The following is a 21,571-nucleotide window of genomic DNA, read 5'->3' as shown; positions in this document are numbered from 1 at the left end:
CTAGTTTAAGGTTGCCTGCATAAATGAATGATTCCCACTCTAATGTGCCACTGACTGTCCCATGCTGGTTTTTTTTTTTTTTTTTTTTTTGAGAGAGTCTTGCTGTTATCTAGGCTGAAGGGCAGTGGCATGATCTTGGCTCACTGCAACCTCCACATCCCAGGTTCAGTGATTCTCCTGCTTCAGCCTCCTAAGTAGCTAAGACTATAGGTGCGTGCCACCTCGCCCAGCTAATTTTTGTATTTTTAGTAGAGACGGGGTTTCACCATGTTGGCCAGGCTGGTCTTGAACTCCTGTCCTCAAGTGATCCACCCACTTCACCCTCCCAAAGCGTTGAGAGCACAGGCATGAACCACTGCACCCGGCCCCACGCCCTATGATTTTCTAAATTGTGTATTACAGGTTGAATTATGTCCCCCTGCAAAATTGTTATGTTGAAATCCAAGCCCTAGTACCACAAAATGTGATGTTATCAGGAAACATGGACACTGAAGATGTAATTAGTTAAGATGACATCATTAAAGTGGGCCCTAATCCAGTATTAGGACTTGTCCTAGTAAGGGAAAATCTGGATACAAAGACAGACATGACAGAGGGAAGATGATGTGAAGAGAAAGAAGGCCATGTATAAGCCAAGGACAGGCCTGGCATAGAGCCCTCCCTCAGAAGAAACTAACCCTGATGACACCTTGATTTTGGACGTTAGTGTCTAGAACTATAAGAATGAATTTCCGGTAAGTCATCTTGGGTACTTGATTATGGCAGCCCCAGCAAACTAGCACAGAGTATTCAACACAGCTCTCCAAAGACAACTTTTATGTACAGTATACAAGTAAAAAGCATTCATTTTCTCATCCATTCTCTGTTGGCAACAGATTTTTAAGACAATTTCCTGAGGTATCCCTGAATTTCAGCCAGTGTCCTGTCATAACTGTAGAAAGTTGCAATAGCCAAGGTGGCCTCCACGAGGAGCTGGGAGGAGCCTACGCTCTTGCTCATCACCTGGTCTCTGTTGTAACTTATGCAATCCTGACATGGCTCTGTTCCTCTTTCCTCCTGCCTCCTTCCCTTCCCCTGAAGTGAGCAAGGTACAGACTGTCAACAGCTTACTAGCTTTCGGTATAATATCCCAAGCACCAACAATATAATCTGAGTTCCCCTGTGATGCTGTATTTCCATGGAAAAGAATCAACTTCTCTTTGCAGCTCTGCAGACAGTATGGTTTTACTGCACATGTGTCCTCATGGTTACTAGTATGGATGTTTTAGGCCAACCAATGCAAATTGTGTCCTCATGGTTACTAGTATGGATGTTTTAGGCCAACCAATACAAATTGTGCCCTCATGGTTACTAGTATGGATGTTTTAGGCCAACCAATGTAAACTGTGCACCCATCTAAGAGATGGGTACTATTATGGGCATAAGAAAAAAATTGGATTGCTTTACATCAGTAGGGCCCCCAAACCTGGTTAACCATTAGAATGATTCTGAGAATCCTTCAGAACTAGAACTCCATGGGGCTCTATACCAACCTAGAAAGCTTTTCTGAGGCTTCATCTTCAATCTGAGATGGTAAATGGGAACTGAATAAGCCACTGTGGCTGGTGATTCTAAAGTGCAGCCTGGTTTGGGAATGACTGATTTAGGTCATTTGGCTTCTGCAGTAAATCTCAGCTTCATTTCCTACCTTCCTATATTGTTCTTTCCAGAAGACTTCCTGGGTATACTTGCAAGTGTGTCTAACACTGTCCTCCTCTCTATTTGTTAAACTGTGCACATGTTTGAACGCAGGGCATGTGTGAAGCTTCCCTCCTGCTGGATGAACCCCCGGCAGCTAAGCTCCCCTCCTCCATGCCTCCCACACAGGATCCTGGCTCATTCCTGCTGTCAAACTCTTGCTCAGTCTTTTCTCTCTGTCCATCCTGCACAGGTCCACACACTGAGGATCCCAAAGCACTTTCCCACTGGCTACCAGCTGCATTTCCTCATTTTTTCATTTATTCTCTGTTGGCAACAGATTTATTTTTAAGACAATTTCCTGAGGTGTTCCTGAATTTCAGCCAGTGTCCTGTCATAACTGTAGAACATCGCAACAGCCAAGGTGGCCTCCATGAGGAGCTGGGAGGAGCCTACGCTCTTGCTCATCACCTGGTCTCTGCTGTCCCTTATGCAATCCTGACGTGGCTCTGTTCTTCTTTCCTCCTGCCTCCTTCCCTTCCCCTAAAGTGCGCAAGGTACAGACTGTCAACAGCTTACTAGCTTTCAGTATAATTTCCCAAGCACCAACAATATAATCTCAGAGTTCCCCTATGATGCTGTATTTCCATGAAAAAGAATCAACTTCTCTGTGCAGCTCTGCAGACAGTACAGTTTTACTGTGCATGTGTCCTCATGGTTACTAGCGTGGATGTTTTAGGCCAACCAATGCAAACTGTGCACCCATCTAAGAGATGGGTACTATTATGGGCATAAGAAAAAAACTGTATTGCTTTACATCAGTAGGGCCCCCAAACCTGGTTAACCATTAGAATGATTCTGAGAACTCTTAAGAACTAGAACTCCTGCTTCTCCGACTGGCATTTGAAAGTTTCCCCAATCCACTCCAACTCACACCTCAGCCTCTCTCCCTGCTCCTGTGCTGCCCCCACCCTGCCCACAGTCCTGACAGGACTAGGCCTTGATCACACCTGCTGTTCATCTCAGTATGACTGCCTGGCTTCTTCCGCTTCACCAATGCTGCTGCTCCTCCTCTTCCCCCCATTAACCAATCACAGTCCGTGCAGCACTTACAACAGCGTTTTGCAAACTTCAGCCATTCCCCTCCCAACTGTACTGTCAATATCTTAATATTTTTATTTAAATCTACCCATTATTTATACTTAATTTTATCCATTAACTTTTTCTTTTTTCTTTTCTTTTTTTTTGCAATGGAGTCTTACTCTGTCGCCCAGGCTAGAGTACAGTGGCGTGATCTCAGCTCACTGTAACCTCTGCTTCCCGGGTTCAAGCAATTCTCCTGCCTCAGCCTCCTCTACAGCTGGGACTACAGGCACACACCACCACACCCAGCTAAATTTTGTATTTTTAGGAGAGATGGGGTTTCACTATGTTGGCTAGGCTGATCTCAAACTCCTGACCTCAGGACCTCAGGTGATCCACTCGCCTCAGCCTCCCAAAGTGCTGGGATTACAGGTGTGAGCCACTATGCCCAACCTAACAGTTAAGTTTATATTCCTAGGACAAATATAGAAAAACAGTACTCTTTGTCATAAAGTTACCATAAAAAATGCAGAGAATACCAAAGTTTTGCTAGATCCTGTCTGCCAAAGCTCTGAGCTTAAGATCTACTCACTTAGGAAGTTATGAGAGGTGTTACACAACACCTTACAGAGATACCCAGTGCCTGACTATGTACCTCCCCAGAGCTGCACCGCGACCACCAGCAATCTGACCATCGCTGGGAGTTCAGCCAATAACCACGCTCTTCCTTTGAGGCCCAGAACAAATGCCCCACCCTTTATAAAGCCATTTCTCACCAGCAGACAAAAGAAAGTTCTCTGGCATCTTAATGCCAATATTTTTACTATCCATTTGGTACCTGGCCTCAAAAAGCAAAGTAATGATGTCTCAAAAGCGTGACATTTCGCATAACGCATGGCTCCTGCAGGACTGAAATCTCCTTGAGCACAGGAACCAACCATGTCATCTAAATCTTATTTTCCCCTGAAATCTATGCCATCATCTTAATACAGGAGACATGATCCATACTTCTGGTGGAATGCTATCAACCAATTCCCAAATGTCTTCTTTGAATTTGTTTTCTTACAAGAAAGCTTAATAAGACAGACCCCTCATTCTATGAAGGCTTTATTCATAGTCACCCCAAACTTGACACACTCACCACCCCCACTGACCTCTTCCCCACTCACCTCTGCCTGCCTCTGGGCTTGGGTAACTGGAGCCGCCCAGCGTCCTCCTCCCTGTCTAAGATTTTTAGAACAGTTACTTAAAAACTAATGCACAATCCATCTGGCTTAAAGCTGCCTTCTGGCTTCCTGATGCTCTTAGAATGAAATCCCTAAGCCCCAATGCGGCTCCCCAGAACTTGCATGAGGCAATCCCTGCCTAACTCTTTAATCTCATCTACTCCCCTCACAGGCCCCACACTTTCTGTTTCCTAAACTCGAAAAGTCCTCTGTCACTTCTGAGCTTTTGCACATTGTTCTTGCTGCCTAAGAGGCTGTTACTCAGGCTGTGCATGGCTGGCTGCCTTGTGCCCTTCGGGTCTGAGCCCAAACCTCCAGAGATGCCTTTGCCGACCACCACTACACCAGCCTCTCTCCCTCCGTCAAACTGTCTCATGCGTTTCCTTCCTGGCGTTGGTTACAATCGATTCTGTCTTGCTCATCTATCTGAGTGTCTCTCTCTTCAGTTAGAATGTGGGATGCAGCGGGGAAAGGGCCTTCATGGATCTTATTCAGCTTGCTATCGCACATATCAGTGCCTAGCCCAACCATCACTTAATGAAAGCTGCAGGCTTTCACAACAGGGAGCAACAATATAGGGAATGAAATACAAACAGGGTTGATACACACAAAACACAGTCAGAAGTTGCTGGCATCCATGACATTAAATGAAGCAGCAGGCTAGCAGTACACCAAAGACACAAACATTGTGGCTTCAGCACAACGCCATTAAAGCCATCGGTATTTCCTCCATGTGGGCTGAGGCTAGCTCTCAAGCCTAGTTACTCGTGACTCATGCAAGCATTTACTGGGGACATTCTACATGCCCTGGAGAGAATAAGCCCTATGGATAAAGAGATGAACAAGTCTTGTTTCCTATCCTGAAAAACTAAGTCTGGTAGGGAAACAGACAAATACACACACAACTGCATTACGATGGAAGGAGTGAGAAACAAGGTGCTTGGGGAATGTGGAAGGAGGTTTAGCATCAGGGAGTCACAGAAGAAAGAACTATGGAACTAGGGCTCACAGGGGAACAGGCCCTCCAGGACAGCAGGCCCACTAGAGGAAACTGAGGCAGCAGCATGTGCAGGATATGGCTGTCATGTGGTCTGACCTGGACTGGCAGGCAGTAGTCAGGTGACAAGAGGCTGGAGTCTGTACACCCAGCAACCAAGAGCCGTGGAAGCAGAAAAGCAACTCATGAGAGCTGAGTTTCAGAAAGAACAAATGGAGGGAAAGGACCTTAAACCATCTGACCTCCTCAGCTACGGAGAAGGAACAAATGGTATTTGTCAAGAACTCACCGTGTGGCAAACTTCCGCTTTTATCTCTTTCAAGGCTCTCTCAGAAAACACACAGCCACAGCACCGAAGGAAGCAGAACCTAGAGAAATAACGCAATGGGGTATGACTATATTCATCACATAATCAATTCCCATTTACCCAAGAACCACAAAGATTAAAATAGTTACACTACACTCCATTAAAAAAAACGAGTACATTCTCATAGAAAAGGGCCAGAAAAAAAAAGAAAAAAATCAGTTATATCCAAAAAAAAAAAAAAAATTGAAACTGACACCGCAAACATAAAAAGTCAAAAGAACAGGAACTCAGGGAGGAACTATTTTCAATAAATATAAGATTCGGAGCTTATTTTATGAATATTCAAAAGGGTCTCAGTAACAGTCAACAATATAATAGAAAAATGGATGAAAAGGATTAACATGCAGTTCATACACAAAATATATAAAGACCAAAAGATTCTTAACCTCAAATGTTAAAAAAAATGCCTTTTAAAACCATGACCCATCATTTTTTTTACCTATCAGGCAGTAATTCAAGAGATTGGGGCTGGGCACAGTAGCTCACGCTTATAAATTCCAGTGCTCTGGGAGGCCAAAGTGGGAGGATCACTTGAGGCCAAGAGTGCCCCAATACACTGTAATAGGCAACGTAAGTAACCTAGAGTTGATTTAAAGTATACAGGAGGATGTGTGTAGGTTATATGCAAATACTGTGCTATTTTATATCGGAGACCTGAGCATCTGTAGATTTTGGTATCCACAGGGGGTACTGGAACCAATCTCCCACATATATCAAGAGATGACCACATACAAACTAATCCAATAACCAATTTCAAGTGAGGAAGCTCTTATCAATAACAGATGGACAAAGTCAAATAAGTAAAGCTCAATTCATTGGGTAAGAGAAAAAAGAGAAGAGACTGACCAGCAAATCAAAGGAAAAACAACAAGAGAAGCCAGAGGCAGAGCAACAGGCTGCAGGGAACTCCGACTCGAGACCCCACTGTGGAGCTCATTTCTGCTAAGTTCCTCTTCTGAGGTGAGCTCCAGTTTTCTTAAAAAGAAGTGGGAAGTCACACACGAAAGGTTACATATTATATGATTCTATGTGTGTGAAATATCCAGAAGAGGGAAACAGCCTGGCAATGGGGAGTAACTATTTCATGGGCAGGAGGCTTTCTTTTGGGGTCATAAAAATGTTTTGGAACCAGACAGAGGTGGTGACTGTACAACACTGTGAATGTACTAAATAACACTGAACACATACTTTAAAATAACCAATTTTGGGCCAGGTGCGGTGGCTCACGCCTGTAATCCCAGCACTTTGGGAGGCAGAGGCAGGTGGATCACGAGGTCAAGAGATCGAGACCATCCGGGTCAACATGGTGAAACCCCGTCTCTACTAAAAATACAAAAAATTAGCTGGGCACGGTGACACGTGCCTGTAATCCCAGCTACTCAGGAGGCTGAGGCAGGAGAATTGCTTGAACCCAGGAGGTGGAGGTTGCGGTGAGCCGAGATCGCGCCATTGCACTCCAGCCTGGGTAACAAGAGTGAAACTCCATCTCAAAAAACAAAAAACCAATTTTATGTGACATTCACCTCAAATACAAACGTATATATATGTGTGTGTACAGCCACACACCCACACCCATATAAGATGAACTCAATTAATGTGTGTGTGTATATATATATATATATATGTACGTGCGTACACACACACACACACACACACACACACACACAGAGAGAAGTTGGACATGGTTAGGTAAATGAGTCTGGTTTCCCGAATATGTCCCTACTTGACCCCAACGGTAGTTTAAAAGAGAGCCCGAAGTGGTTTAAATTCAGATTATTTGAAGAGCAGTGTAATATTTAAAAGAAAAAGATCCTTGGGCCCTAATCCATGAAGGCCCTAACCCAAATCCATGAAGCCCCTAGTTCTTCAGTTTCAGAACAGGACGGTTAGTTTCCCGGGTACAGTCTGCCACATGCAACACCACCTGGCACACTGAGAGGGTGTTCATGTATACCTATTAAATAAACAGGACACCAATGTGCCAGAATGCTCAAGATTAAATATTTGTTTATAGCTTAATGAAACCATTTTTACTTACTCAAGATGCTTTGCCCCAGGCCCTTCCTGAATGAAAGTAGTAAAAAATGCTACCTTTCAATATGTTGTGTGTTTGACAGAAGATTCCAGAGGGCAGTCTGGACTATCAGCTACTGAGGATACAAGCACACCTTGTTTTACTGTGCTTTACAGATATTGTGATTATTTTGCAGACGGTAGGCTCACCGCAATCCTGCATCTAGCAATCTGTTAGCATCTACCCAGCAGCATGTGTTCATATCATGTCTGTGTGTCACAGTTTGGTGATTCTCAAATATTTCAAATGTTTCCATGATTACTATATCTGCTATGGTGATCTGTGCTCAGTGATGTTTGATGTTACTTTTGTAATTGTTCTGGGGTGCCAGAAACCACACCCATACAAGATGGTGAACTCAGTTGACAAATGTGTGTGTTCTGACTGCTCCATGAACTGGTCATTCCCCCATCTCTCTCCTTCTCAGCTCTCGCTATTCCCTGCGACACAACAATATTGAAATTAGATCAGTTAAGACCCCTACAATGGGCTTTAAGGGTCCAAGTAAAAGGAAGAGTTGCATGTCTCTCACTTCAAATCAAAAGCTAGAAATGTTTAAGCTTAGTGAGGAAGGCAGATCCAAGCCAAGATAGGCCGAAAGCCAGCCTCTTAAACCAAACTCTTAGTCAGGCTGTGAATGCAAAGGAAAAGTTCTTGAAGGAAATTAAAAGTGCCACTCCAGTGAACACATGAATGGTAAGAAACAACCTTACTGCTGATATGAAGAAAGTTTCAGTGGCTTGGACAGAAGATCGAACTGGTCACAGTGACAGTTCCTTAAGCCAAAGCCTAATTCAGAGCAAGGCCCTAACTCTTCAATTCTGTGAAAACTGAGAGGTGAGGAAGCTGCAGGGGAAAAGTTGGAAGTTAGTAATAGTTGGTTCATGAGGTTTAGGGAAAGAAGACATCTTCACAACATAAAAGTTCAAGGGGAAGCAGCAAGTGCTGATGGAGAAGCTGCAGGGTTCTCCAGAAGATATCTGGAGATGGCTACACCAGACAACGGGTTTTCAGTGAAGACAAAGTAGCCTTGCATTGAAAGAAGATGCTATCTAGGACTTCTAAGCTAAAAAGAAGTCAATGCCTAGCTTCAAAGTATCAGAGGACAAGCCCACTCTCATTAAGGTCTAACATGGCTGGTGGCTTTCAGTTGAAGCCAACGAAAACCCTAGGGTTTTTAAGAATGATGCTAAATCTACTCTTCCTGTGCTCTAGAAATGGAACAACGCTTGAATGACAGTACATCTGTTTATAACACAGCTTACTGAATATTTTAAGCCTAATATTGAGACTTACTGCTCAAAAAAAAAAAGATTCCTTTCAAAATATTACTGCTCACTGATAATGCACCTAAGTCACAGAAGAGCGCTGACTGAGATGTACAAGGAGATTCAAGCTGTTTTCACGGCTGCTAATACAATGACCATGCTGCAGCCCATGGATCAAGAGGAATTTTGACTTTAATGTCTTATTATTTAAAAATACATTTCATAAGGCTATAGCTGCCATAGCCTTCCTTTGCCATTCTTCTGATGGATCTGGGCAAAGAAAATTGAAAACCTTCTGGAAAGAATTCACCATTCTAGATGTCATTAACAATATCCGTGATTTGGTCTTGCGGTGGCTCACACCTGTAATCCCAGCATATTGGGAGGGTGAAGCAGGCGGATCACCTTTTGGTCAGGAGGCGGATCACCTTTGGTCAGGAGTTTGAGACCAGCCTGGCCAACATGGTAAACGCTGTCTCTACTGAAAAGACAAAAAATTAGTCAGGCGTGGTGGTGAGCACCTGTTATCCCAACTACTTGGGAGGCTGAGGCAGGAGAACTGCTTGAACTCAGGAGTCAGGGGTTGCGGTGAGCTGTGATTGTGCCACTGTACTCCAGACTGGGCAACAAAGCCAGACTCTATCTCAAAAAAAAAAAAAAAAGAACATCTGTGATTCATGAGAGGAGAGCAGAATATCAACATCAACAGGGGTTTGGAAGAAGCTGATTCCACCCCTCATGGATGACTTGGAGGGGTTCAAGACTTCAGTGGAGGAAGTAATAAAAATGTGGTCGAATAGCAAGAGAATGAGTTAGAAGCAGAGCCTGAAGATGACTGAAATTCTTCAGTTTCATGATCAAACTCAAATGGATGAGGAGTTGCTTCTTATGGATGAGCAAAGGAAGTGGTTTCTTGAGATGGAATCTATTCCTGGTAAAGATGCTGTAAATATTGTTGACATGATAGATTTGAAATGCTGCATAAACTTAATTGATAAAGCAGTTGCAGGCTTTGAGAGAATTGATTCCAATTTTGAAAGGTCTACTGTGGGTAAAATGCTATTAAACAGCATCACATGCTACATACAGAGAAATTTTTCGTGAAAGAGTCGATCGATGCAGCAAACTCTATTGTTGTCTTACTATAAGAAACTGCTACAGCCACCCCAAGCTTCAGCAACCACCACCCTGATCAGTTAGCAGCCACCAACATCGAGGCAACATCGAGTCTCCACCAGCAAAAAGCCGAAGGTTCACTGAAGGTTCAGATGATTGTTAGCATTTTTTTAAGCAATAAAGTAATTTTTAATTAAGAAAGGTACTTTTTAAAAAGACATAATGTTATTGCACACTTAAAACAACAGAGTATAATATAAACATCACTTTTTTTTTTTTTGAGACAGGGTCTTGCTCTGTCACCCAGGCTCTGCAGTGGCATAATCATACCTCACTGCAGCCTTGAATTCCTGGGCTCAGGTCATCCTCTTGCCTCAGCCTCCCAAGTAGTAATGTCATGGGTGCATGCCACCATGAATGGTTCGTTAAAAAAATTTTTTTTTTTGGTAAATACAGGGTCTCACTATGTTACCCAGGCTGGTCTCAAACTTCTAGCCCCAAGCAATCTTCCTGTCTCGGCCTCCCCGAGTGCTGGGATTATAGGTGGGAGCCACCATGCCCTGCTAAAGAGAACTTTTACATGTACTAAGCAACCCACATTTTGTTTGACTTGCTTTACAGGAGTATTTGCTTTACGGGGGTGATCTGCAACAGAACCCACAGTATCTCCGAGGTATGCCTGTACTTCTCAGCAGTGGGGGAAAAGGCTTAATGCTTTTGCTTAGCGAGACATCCTATGAAAACGCAAGCACTAACCCATTCAACCCTTCATATTTTTTAAAAAGGAAAAGATACAGGTTGCTTACATTTGCTACACAAATCTCAACCATAAGATTCCTGGTGCTATTGCCAGAGAATTTGTTAGCTACAAATTCAAAGCAAGTTACCATTTTTTGAGCCTCTGGTTGATAGACTAACCACAGGTTCTAGAACTCTACTTGCTGCTGCACAACTTTCAGCATTAGTGCCCAGAGGCGGTGGCTCCCACGTGTTATCCCAGTGCTTCGGGATGATCGTACAAGGCCAGGAGTTTAAATCCAGCCTGGGCAACACAGGGAGAACCTATCTCTACAAAAATAAAAATTAGTGGCCGGGCATGGCGGCTTATGCCTATAATCCCAGCACTTTGGGATGCTGAGCCAGGAGGATCACTTGAGGCCAGGAATTCAAGACCAGCTTGAGCAACAAAGTGAGACCTCATCTCTATTAAAAAAAAAAAATGATAAAAATAAAACTATAAAACAGAATAAAAATTAAAAAGCAACTGGGAGGAAATGGGATTTGCTTGATGGGAAACATCTGCCCTTTGCTTTTCATCCCACAGGAAAAAATGATCTAATAATTAAACTCAGGTTTCAAAAGTGTCACATGAGACATTTTCAGAATCCCACTTCACTTCAGGTTTCGCTTCCCTACCTCAAGAATGGAAGGCCACAGACAAGGCTGGGTCTTGTTGGAAGTCCTTGTACCAATGGCTGAGGGAAATGAAATGTGCTCATGACTGAGCACCATTTCCTCCAAGGCGCTACCAAACCCAAGGACACCAGAAAGAAAGCCACATGACTGCTAAGCTATGGCACAACTGCTAACAAGACCAGCATTATTTCTCCAGCCTGCCATATAGTCTGTCCCATGTCCGTCACTAACCTGTGTCGGCCATTCATCTCCAGGCCCACAACAGGGCAGATGAAACGTGCCCGCTGGAGGTCATCATGCTTGTCACCTTTAGTGTTTCCTTTATCCCCTTCCCAGGCAGGATTATCAGAAAGCTTCAGCTCTGTCACATTCTGGAAAAAAAAACCATTAATATTTTAGCAATTCATTTGATAAATAGATCATCTTTTGCCTTAATAACCACCTAAGTCAACAAATTGTTATTCCAGCCCTTCCCATCAAAATCTCTTCCTCATAGTTACTTTCCCCTGGTCCATAAGAAACACGGATATAATATTAAATCATAAATAGAAAACAGAAAACAAGGCCAGGCATGGTTGCTGACACCTGTAATCCCAGCACTTTGGGAGGCTGAGGTGGGAAGATCACCTGAGGTTGAGAGTTTGAAACCAGCCTGACCAACATGGAGAAACCCTGCCTCTACTAAAAATACAAAATTAGCTGGGTGTGGTGGCACATGTCTGTAATCTCAGCTACTCAGGAGGCTGAGGCAGGAGAATCGCTTGAACCCGGGAAGCAGAGGTGTGGTGATCCGAGATTGTGCCATTGCACTCCAGCTTGGGCAACAAGAGCAAAACTCCATCTCAAAAAAATCAGAAAAGAAAACAGAAAACAAGATTTTTTCAATTCACTGACTAGCAAGTAAATTAGTTAAGTTACTTCTACCGCACAAATTATTTTAACTTACGGGAAAGTACTGTCTCACATAAAAAAATTACTCCACTAAGAGAAAGCTTTGCATTAGTTCCACCCAGAAAGAATGCTTTCTCTCCCTGCTGATGAATCAATCCTCTCTGAGGCTGCTCCATGTTACTGATCATCTACATTTATGTAATTGTTGAAAAAAGCAGAAACAAAACAAAATAAAACATTTACATATATGTTTATCTATGTGTATATATAATTTTATATATATACAATTTTATATATATCATATACATATATGTACAAGATATATATAAAAAATAGTTGAATAGACAGTAAAATGTGAGGCCAAGGACTAATGAGATAAGGCACAATATTAGCCAGAAAATATTGTCATACTCCAAAACACAGCTATTGAGCTTTTCAAGAATTTCCAACTTTACAAGGAATTTGATACAATAGCACTACTTTTGCATTTGAGGCATTTCTTCATATTTAATGAGACCATTTTGATTTCAACACTCTAGAGAGCAGCTGAGTGTCTCAAAAGGCAAATCATTATTCATACAATCAGCTTCGTGGTCAAGAGCTAGCATGAGTCTCACTGAGTTCTCTGCTCCAAGTATTTGTGGACTGTTAACTGACAGTAATTACAATCTTATGTATTTGCATTGTTTTATTTGTATCCTTTTTTTCTTTACTGTTCTAATTTCTTGTTTTTTTTTCATTAAAGATTCAACCATATAAAAGTGAATATTACATGCATTTTAAGTATAGAACTGTATGAATTATTGTCAATAATAACTGCAATTTTTCATGTCAGATGAGTAATGTGCTGATATCACAACAAGGTTTGAGAGAGGCACATCTCATACATGCACGTGAAACCCCAATCATAAAACTTATGAACAACAGAAGAATTGTTAATCGAATTTTTGATGTAAGAAGATTCATACTACCATAGGTTTTTCAGGAATAAATTCTCTTCCCAAGGTAAAAGACCATTAAAATCAGAAAAATTTCTACAGCACTAACATTAGCCACATTTCAGAATTATTAATTTGCCCAAAATGAACATATCCTGTAACTGACCCCAAAAATTTGAACAAATAGCCTAATAATGTGAAAGAGAGACAGAGACAGAGAGACACAGAAAAGGAAGGAAGGCAGGCAGGAAGTAAGGGAGGGAGAAAGGAAGGGAGGGAGGGAGGGAGGGAGGAAGGCAGGCAGGAAGGGAGGAAGTAAGGGAGGGAGGGAGGGAGGAAGGGAGTGAGGGAGGAAGGGAGGAAGGAAGCAAGGAAAAACCTAGAGCCTTAGACTGGGAGTTAGGGAATCTGGTTCTGGTTTCAGTACTTCATTAGCCGTATGGCCTCAAGTGAGTCATTTACAGAGAGATGATGGGTTTGACTAGCCTGATGGTTCTCAAATTCTTTGCTACTTTTCTGAGGTTTTTCCACTGATCATACTTGAAAATTTGTGTCCTGTCAAGAAATTTCCTTTATTAAAAACCTTGCTTTTTCACTTTTATGAAAGAACTTTAACGCCAATTAGAACCTTTAATCACCAGATGCTAACCATATGGTTCAACAGTGATCCATAAAACTCTCTAATTCTACAAAAGTATCTTCCAAATCCAAAATCCAAGTAGGTGAATCTTAATAATGAAAATAATGCCTCCCGACATTAATACAGAACATCCGAGAATTTTCAAAGCACAACACATAGGTGAAATCACAACAGATTTATAATGTAGCAAGTATGCATGGTGGAACGTGTGGCTTGAGATTTAAGAGGCCTCCCAATCTCATACATGTATTAGATGGCCGGGTGGGACTAGAATCCCAAATTTCTGAGTTCAGTCTTTAACATGTATGATTTCTATAAAATGAACTTCAGACACTTTTGAGACCCTCACAGAACTTCGCAATCACCTGTATTACCTTAATGCTTTTAATGTGAGATGCTGCCTTCCCAAGAGCCTTTTCTGCAGATTTGTCCAAGAGAAACTCAATGACGGCATCTTTGTTATAAAGTCTGCAACAATAAGTATTAGTCAAAATATTATCTCAACAAACAACTTTCAAACAACCAAAGGAAGAAGAATAAACTAAACACAATCCAAAAGTCATTTACATTTGATAACAGAAATGCCCTGAATTATTAAAAATATATTTAACCCTGTTTCAACTATTTCCAGAGCATACAAAGAAGAAAATTATTTATGCATTTACTTGAGACAGAGTTTCACTCTTGTCACCCAGGCTGGAGTGCAATAGCACAATCTAAGCTCACCGCAACCTCCACCTCCCAAGTTCAAGCAATTCTCCTGCCTCAGCCTCCCAAGTAGCTGGGATTACAGGTGTGAGCCACCATGCCTGGCTAATCTTTGTATTTTTAGTAGAGACAGGGTTTCACCATTTTGGCCAGGCTGGTCTCAAACTTCTGACCTCAGGTGATTTGTCCATCTCAGCCTCCCTAAGTGCTGGGATTACAGGGATGAGCCACTGTGTCTGTCCAGAAATTAGTTTAAATCAAGGGTGGCAAACTGGCAGTCGGAGGGTATGAATGTAACCTGAACAAGGATTTTTTTTTTAATTGGGAAATTTAATATAAAAGTAAATATTTCCAATTTTTCTTTAAAAATTAAAACCAGAAGGTGTGAAAACACTAGGCCAGCACTCTTTTTTCTTTTTTGAGATGGAGTCTCACTCTGTTGCCCAGGCTGGAGCGCAATAGCACAATCTCAGCTCACTGCAACCTCCACCTCCCAGGTTTAAGCCATTCTCCTGCCTCAGCCTCCCGAATAGCTGGGAATACATGCACCTGCCACCAAGTTGGCCAGGCTGGTCTCAAACTCCTGACTTCAGGTGATCCACCCACCTTGGCCTCCCAAAGTGCTGGGATCACACCCATCACACACACATGAGCCACCATGCCTGGCCGGCCTATACTCTTGAACTGTAAAAACTGCTGGAACTGAGTGGCAGGTGCCACTTTGGACAGGACAGGGACTCTCCAGGATTCTCCATTCCCTGCCATTCTTTCCTGTTCCTCACATGGCTCCTGCATGAGTTTATGCTTATAAGCTTCTAGTGGCCAGAGTCTGCATTTTTTTGAGACAGGGTCTCACTCTTGCACAGGCTAGGGTGCAGCGGTACAATTATAGCCTACTATAGCCTCAACCTCCCAGACTCAAGGTATCCTCCTGCCCAGCCTCCTCAATAGCTGGGACTATAGGATCATGCCACCACACCTGGCTAATTTTATTTTTTGTAGAGATGGGGTTTCACTGTGTTGTCCAGACTGGTCTCAAACTCCCATATTTAAGTGTCCCTTCCTCCTCAGCCTCCCAAAGTGATGGGATTACACATGTGAGCCACTGTGCCCAACATGGCCCCTGACTTTTCAAACCATGGATTATATGAACCAAATTGACTAGAAGAATACAGAACTATGCTCGGAGACAGGGAATGATAGCCTATGCCTCACAAATTTGCTTGGGATAATTCACACTTGATGAATGGAAAACTGCATTTACACATCAACATTCTCTTCAAAATAACTTAATAAACTCATCTTGATTAAGTGTAAAAACCATACCTGCCAAGTTCACAGGCAACTATTGGTCGTCTTAATATTTCCTGACTTAGAGTACAATAGTTCCATTGGGCCACTAATTCAGCATCTTTGTCAACCTAGTAAAAAACAAAAAATTCAATTAATGTTCATCTCTGAAAGACACATGGTTCACAATTCTACATATAAAAGTATATTCAGTAATACCACACTAACGATCTTTTGTTTTTAAATCAAAGATAATAACATAGGAAGTTGGGTTTTTTGTGTGTTTTTGTTTTTTTGAGATGGGGTCTCACTCTGTTACCCAGGTTGGAGTACAGGGGCGCAATCTTTGCTCGCCTCCTGGACTCCAGCAATCCTCTCACCTCAGCCTCCAGAATAGCTGGAACTATAGGTGCACACCACCATGCCTGGCTAATTTCTATATTTTTTTGTAGAGACGTGATATTGCCATGTTGCCTTCAAACTCCTGGATTCAACTGATCTGCCTGTCTCACCACCCAAAGTGCTGGCATTACAGGCATAAGCAACTGTGCCTGGCTCAAGCTGGGATTTTAAAAGTTACAAGTAATTAATACTACATCAAATAAAGGCCCACCTAAATATGACATGCACAAAGAAAAAGAGCTTATATAAAATTATTAAACTGTTTATGCAAGCCACATACAAATATTAACATTTGCATCTTAATAATAAATTAGGGAGGCCACACAAAAACAAAGCATGTTAGATTAATTTCTTTTTTTTTTTGAGATAGTCTTACTCTGTCACCCAGGCTGGAGTGCCATGGCGTGATCTCAGCTCACTGAAACCTCCTCCTCCTGGTTTTAAGGGATTTTCCTGTCTCAGCCTCCTGAGTAGCTGGGATTACAGGCGCACTCTGTCATGCCCAGCTAATTTTTTGTATTTTTAGTAAAGACGGGGTTTCACCGTGTTCCCTAGGCTGGTCTTGAACTCCTGAGCTCAGGCAACACACCTGCCTTGGCCTTCCAAAGTGCTAGGATTACAGGTGTGAGCCACCACGCCCAGCCTAGATTAATTTCTAACAATGGGAAAGCCCCCTAAGTTGCAGCAGAATTTAAAGACTTGAAAACTCAGAAGGCCAGGCACGGTGGCTCATGCCTGTAATCCCAACACTTTGGGAGGCCAAGGCAGGTGGATCACGAGGTCAGGAGTTCGAGACCAGCCTTGCCAATATGGTGAAAATCCATGTCTACTAAAAATACAAAAATTGGCTGGGGTTGGTGGCGTGCACCTGTAGCCCCAGTTACTTGGGAGGCTGAGGCAGGAGAATCACTTGAACCTGGTAGCAGAGGTTGCAGTGAGATTGCACCACTGCACTCCAGCCTGGGTGACAGAGCAACACTCCATCTCAAAAAAGAAAAAAAAAAAGAACTGAGAAGAAGACAGGCATTTTTTTTCAAGTTTAGCACAAAGACTACATAATTCTTTATAACATTTTCAATTGAATAGAAGTAAGTGTTTTGGGGTTTATTCACTAAGGGATGCATCAAACTTATCCATAGTATGAAAATCCAGACATGAGATCCTCCACGGCCCTCAAATGATGTTTTCACATATATCATATTCCATGTCCCACTCCTTCCAATTCTGGCTTTTTCTTTCACTGCATAGACTGCACCACTCTTTCCCATTCTTAAAATGCCAAACCCGAATAATTTAACAGGGTGGCACTTTTGGAAGAAAACAGGAAGAGAAAAGGAAAAAAGAAAAAAATCCCACTGAATTTATTTTATTAATTTATTTTTTGAGACATGGTCTTATTGTGTTGCCCAGGCTGGGGTGCAGTGGCAAAATCACAGCTCACCGCAGCCTCAGTTCTCCTGGGTTCAATCAATCCTCCCCTTCAGCCTTCCAAGTAGCTAGCACTACAGGCAGACACCATTATTCCCAGGTAATTTTATTTTATTTTTGTAGAGCAGTCTCCCCATGTTGCCCAGGCTGTTCTCCAACTGCTGGGCTCAAGTGATCCTCCTGCCTCAATCTCCCAAAGTGCTGAGATTACAGGTGTAAGCCAACACACCTGGCTCCCTGAATTTAATTTGTGCATTAAAACTGCTTGCACATCTATTGTGTGCCAGGCACTGTGCTAAGCAGTCTCCAAGACTTAACTTTTTAATCCTCAGAAAAACTCTATGAGTTAGTATTTTTACTTTTGTAGATGAGGAAACTAAGGCACCAAGAGGTTAAGTTATATTAAAAAAGCACTTCAGAGAGCTGGGGACGGGGAGAAAAGTGACAAATTACTCTTTATCCAGGACTTTAAAAACAGTTTCCTTCTTCTCCAAAAAAGAATACAGTAAAAAAATGTTTTTAACAAGGTCTCTCTTCTTTTCCAGGGTCTTTCTTCTTTTAAGTTTTTACATACCTGTACAGGGAAGAGTGCTTTTTCTATACTCTCACTCACAACACTCAATACTTTCAGTATAAACTTCTGACAAAATGTATGGGATCTTCCCCACACCAACCAAGTCTCTGATACCAGCCAGGTGTATCAGAGAATTAAACTCAACTCTGATACTCCTATTTGGATAGGGCCTCAGATCCCGCAGGTTAAGGGCTCAGTCCCATAATACTGCCCCCTACCCCAACTTTAGATGCTAATCACAAGATCAAGTTGTCACCTGTGCTTCTGACCAAGTATCTATAAATCAAAGGCTACCAACCCCTCAGGTTTGATAATGTGCTAGTGTCTCACAGACATAGGAAAACAGTTTAGTTATCATTGCTGATTTATTACAAATACATTTTAAAGGACACAAACAGCCAGATAAAGAAGTAAATGGGGGGCTGGGTGCGGTGGCTCATGCCTGTAATCCCAGCACTTTGGAAGGCTGAGGCAGGTGAATCACAAGGTCAAGAGATTGAGACCATCCTGGCCAACACAGTGAAACCCCATCTATACTAAAAATACAAAAAAATTAGCTGGCTGTGGTGGCACATGCCTACAGTCCCAGCTACTCAAGAGGCTGAGGCAGGAGAATCACTTGAACCCAAGAGGTGGAAGTTACAGCGAGCCGAGATCGCACCATTGCACTTCAGCCTGGGAAACAGAGCAAGACTCAATCTCAAAAAAAAAAAAAGTACATAGGGTATAGTCTGGAAAGGTCCCAAGTGCAGGAGCTGTCCCCATGGGTTGGGGTAACCCCCCTGGCATACAGAGGTGGTCGTTGGCAACCCAGGAGATCTCCAAACCCTAAACTTCAGGGATCTTTATGCAGACCTCAGCACACAGGCATGATGGATTATTAACTCCACCTCCAATTCCTCTTCTCTTCCCTGAAGGATGGGGCGAGGTGGGGCTGAAAGTTAAAGCTTCTAATCTTGCCATTTCTGGTGACCAGCCCCCATCCAGAAGCCCACCAAGAATTGCCTTATTAGAACAAAACATGATTCTGTCACCCAGGGAACTACAAGGAATTTCGGTGCTCTGTGTTAGGAACCAGGGCAGATTTCATGGTATTACTTTGAATTGTAAGTTCCACCAGGGCTAAACTCTGTCTTGTTCACTGCTATACCCCTGGGGCCTACAACAATGTATACAGTAACCACTTAATAAGCATTTGTTGTGTGAACGGTGATAATAAAAATCCATCCTGCCTAGGCATTCTGGCTTTTTTGAATCGCTCTTCCTTTTCTACCCTCTTCCAACATCCATTTCTGGTCAAGCCTTTCATTAAGCTACTCCTTTTCAGCCCTGGCCACAAGATAACAAAACTGAGTTGAATTCTTTTTTGGCAAAAATGAGTGCCAACTACCCAGCATTAGCCTGTTTAAATGTAGGTATGATCTGAGGGTACACTTCGTTCATTCATTCTCAGATTCACACGTATTTACTGAGTGTCTATTATGCGGCACACACATGGTAGGGGTTACAGAGGTAAGACACACAAGGTTCCTGTCTATATGGGAGAGAGACAATAAATACATAACAGAGTGGGAGGCACTGTAAAGAAGGCACGAGTGGAAATGAGGCATGTTTCAGCTACAGTGGACAGATGACATTAAAGAACTGAATGAAGTAAAGAAACTAATCATGACAATTTCAGTGAAGAACATTTCAGATTAATAAACTCATACTCCAGGTTGAAGAATAGGGCCTGTTTGGCTAGAACAGTATGAAAGAGGTGGAGAGGGCAGAAGATGAGGTCAAAAAGACAGGCAGGACCTGATGAAATTTTATTCTTAATGTGATGGGAAGCCACTGGAATGCTTCAAATACAATAGTGACACAGGGGTTTACCTTTTAAAACAAGCTCTCCGGCTCCTGAATCAGAATATATGAAGTCCCCACGTGTGCCAGGCACTCCACTAGGTTCTTTACAAACCTTCTATCATTAAAAAGTAATTACTATCATTAAAAAGTAATTTTAAATCCCAAGTAAGTGGATGGGAATTCTGGCTTCACTACCCACCAGCTATGTGATCTCAGTCACCTTAATATCCCTGGACTCAATGTCCCTGTCGGTAGCAAAGAAACTATTATACACAATTCCCTCGATTACTTGTGAAAAATTAGGGATTCTTCATTCATTTATTTACTCAAAATAGTTACTGTGCCAGGAACTATGCTAGTAGCAAAGGAAAAAAAGGTGCAGTCTCTGCTATCGGGAACTTACCGTCTAGCAGAAAAGACTGACACAAATCAACTAAGAACAGCAGTGTGCAGGGTGATAAGACAGTGTATAAAAGGATACGGTAAGGGAACAGTTTGGGAAGGCTTCTCTGAGCAAATGAAATTAGGGTATACAAAGTTCAGTATACAACAGCTATTTGTATTACTGCTACTAGCCGCAGGTAGGGTTTAAATGCTGGCTCTGCCATTTACTAGCTTTGCACCTTACTCCTTTTGAGCCTCAACTTCCATGTCTGAAAATGAGGATGACAGTATGTAACCACAGAACTGTGATAATTACCTGAGATACCTCGTTAAGATTACTGTCCAGTGAATCGCAACAGTCAGCACTCATTGAATGTCCACTCTTAATACTATTGTTAATTCCTAGTCCTCTGAATGGAATAAAAGAGCGCAGCTAAGTCTGGCTCCACCAGACCCGCTGGTTCCACCTTCTTACCTCCTCTAGTTTCCTGGAGTCGTCAAACTCCCCCCACCCCCGGTCCCCAACTGCCCGCCCACATCACTGACCTTCTCAACCTTCTTCGGCCCCTTTACCAGTTCATGCCTCTTGGGGATAGTTCCCCCGTCGCAACCCATCGCAGGACAGTAGCCACAGCCAGCAGCAAAACCCTAAAGAAGCCACTTCCGGGGTTTCTGACGAAATCTGAAGCCACTTCCGGCGCACCGCAGTGACGCACACCACTGGTCGCCACGTAGCAGGACAGGGAGGCACGCTGCTCACGACGTATGGGCGGGGCGGACCGTTGCCAAGTGCCGGTTGTCATGGAGAGCGTCGCTTGGAGGCTGGTCGCGGGCGGCTTTCCACTTTCCTATGAGACCCTGGGTTTCTGCTACACAGTCGGAATCGTTCGCCCACGCTCCGGGAGGGCAGTGAGGGCGTGGACGGTCCGCAAGCACCCACCGCTCTTAGGCCCGATCCCACCCCAGGTTGTGTGGGTGCAGAGCGGGCACATCCCTGGACTGCGAGCGCCTTGAGGAAAAGGACCGACTCCTGTTTCTGCGATTAAGTATGTGTATGAACGGAATCTACCACATCAATGGACATTTTTGTGTTTAAAAGGAGAACGCATATTTCTTGAGCGCCAGCTATGACTCAAGCACTCACAACAAATCCTGTGAAGTGATGTTACAGCAGATTCTGAGGAGTAAGACCCTCACTAAGGCCTGGAACTTTCTGGTGTTGTCATGCATATTGTAGGTGGCAT

At 42.9% G+C, this 21,571-nt stretch overlaps 1 protein-coding gene and 1 non-coding gene across 2 annotated transcripts in view; both read right to left on the bottom strand.

Annotated features, from left to right (window-relative positions):
- Window positions 1-20,992, bottom strand: part of RTF2 (replication termination factor 2) — a 53,348-nt gene extending 32,356 nt beyond the window's left edge. The window contains exons 1-5 of the mRNA XM_002747701.7: window positions 20,874-20,992; window positions 15,728-15,822; window positions 14,068-14,161; window positions 11,456-11,595; window positions 5,273-5,351 (exon numbers count right to left, since the gene is read on the bottom strand). Of these exons, the coding sequence (XP_002747747.1) occupies window positions 5,273-5,351; window positions 11,456-11,595; window positions 14,068-14,161; window positions 15,728-15,822; window positions 20,874-20,942 (477 nt within the window). The 5' untranslated portion in view covers window positions 20,943-20,992. The remainder of the gene's footprint in view (window positions 1-5,272; window positions 5,352-11,455; window positions 11,596-14,067; window positions 14,162-15,727; window positions 15,823-20,873) is intronic.
- Window positions 12,945-13,048, bottom strand: LOC118154400 (small nucleolar RNA U13). Its single transcript, XR_004744263.1, has one exon. It is a non-coding gene; the product is annotated as a small nucleolar RNA U13 (small nucleolar RNA).
- Window positions 20,993-21,571: the final 579 nt, after the last annotated feature.

The sequence above is a fragment of the Callithrix jacchus genome, chromosome 5, assembly GCF_049354715.1.
Source record: "Callithrix jacchus isolate 240 chromosome 5, calJac240_pri, whole genome shotgun sequence".
In the NCBI taxonomy this organism is placed as follows: Eukaryota; Metazoa; Chordata; class Mammalia; order Primates; family Cebidae; genus Callithrix; species Callithrix jacchus.
The sequence above is the reverse complement of the archived record's forward strand: the minus strand, read 5'-3'. Positions and strand labels throughout refer to the sequence as shown.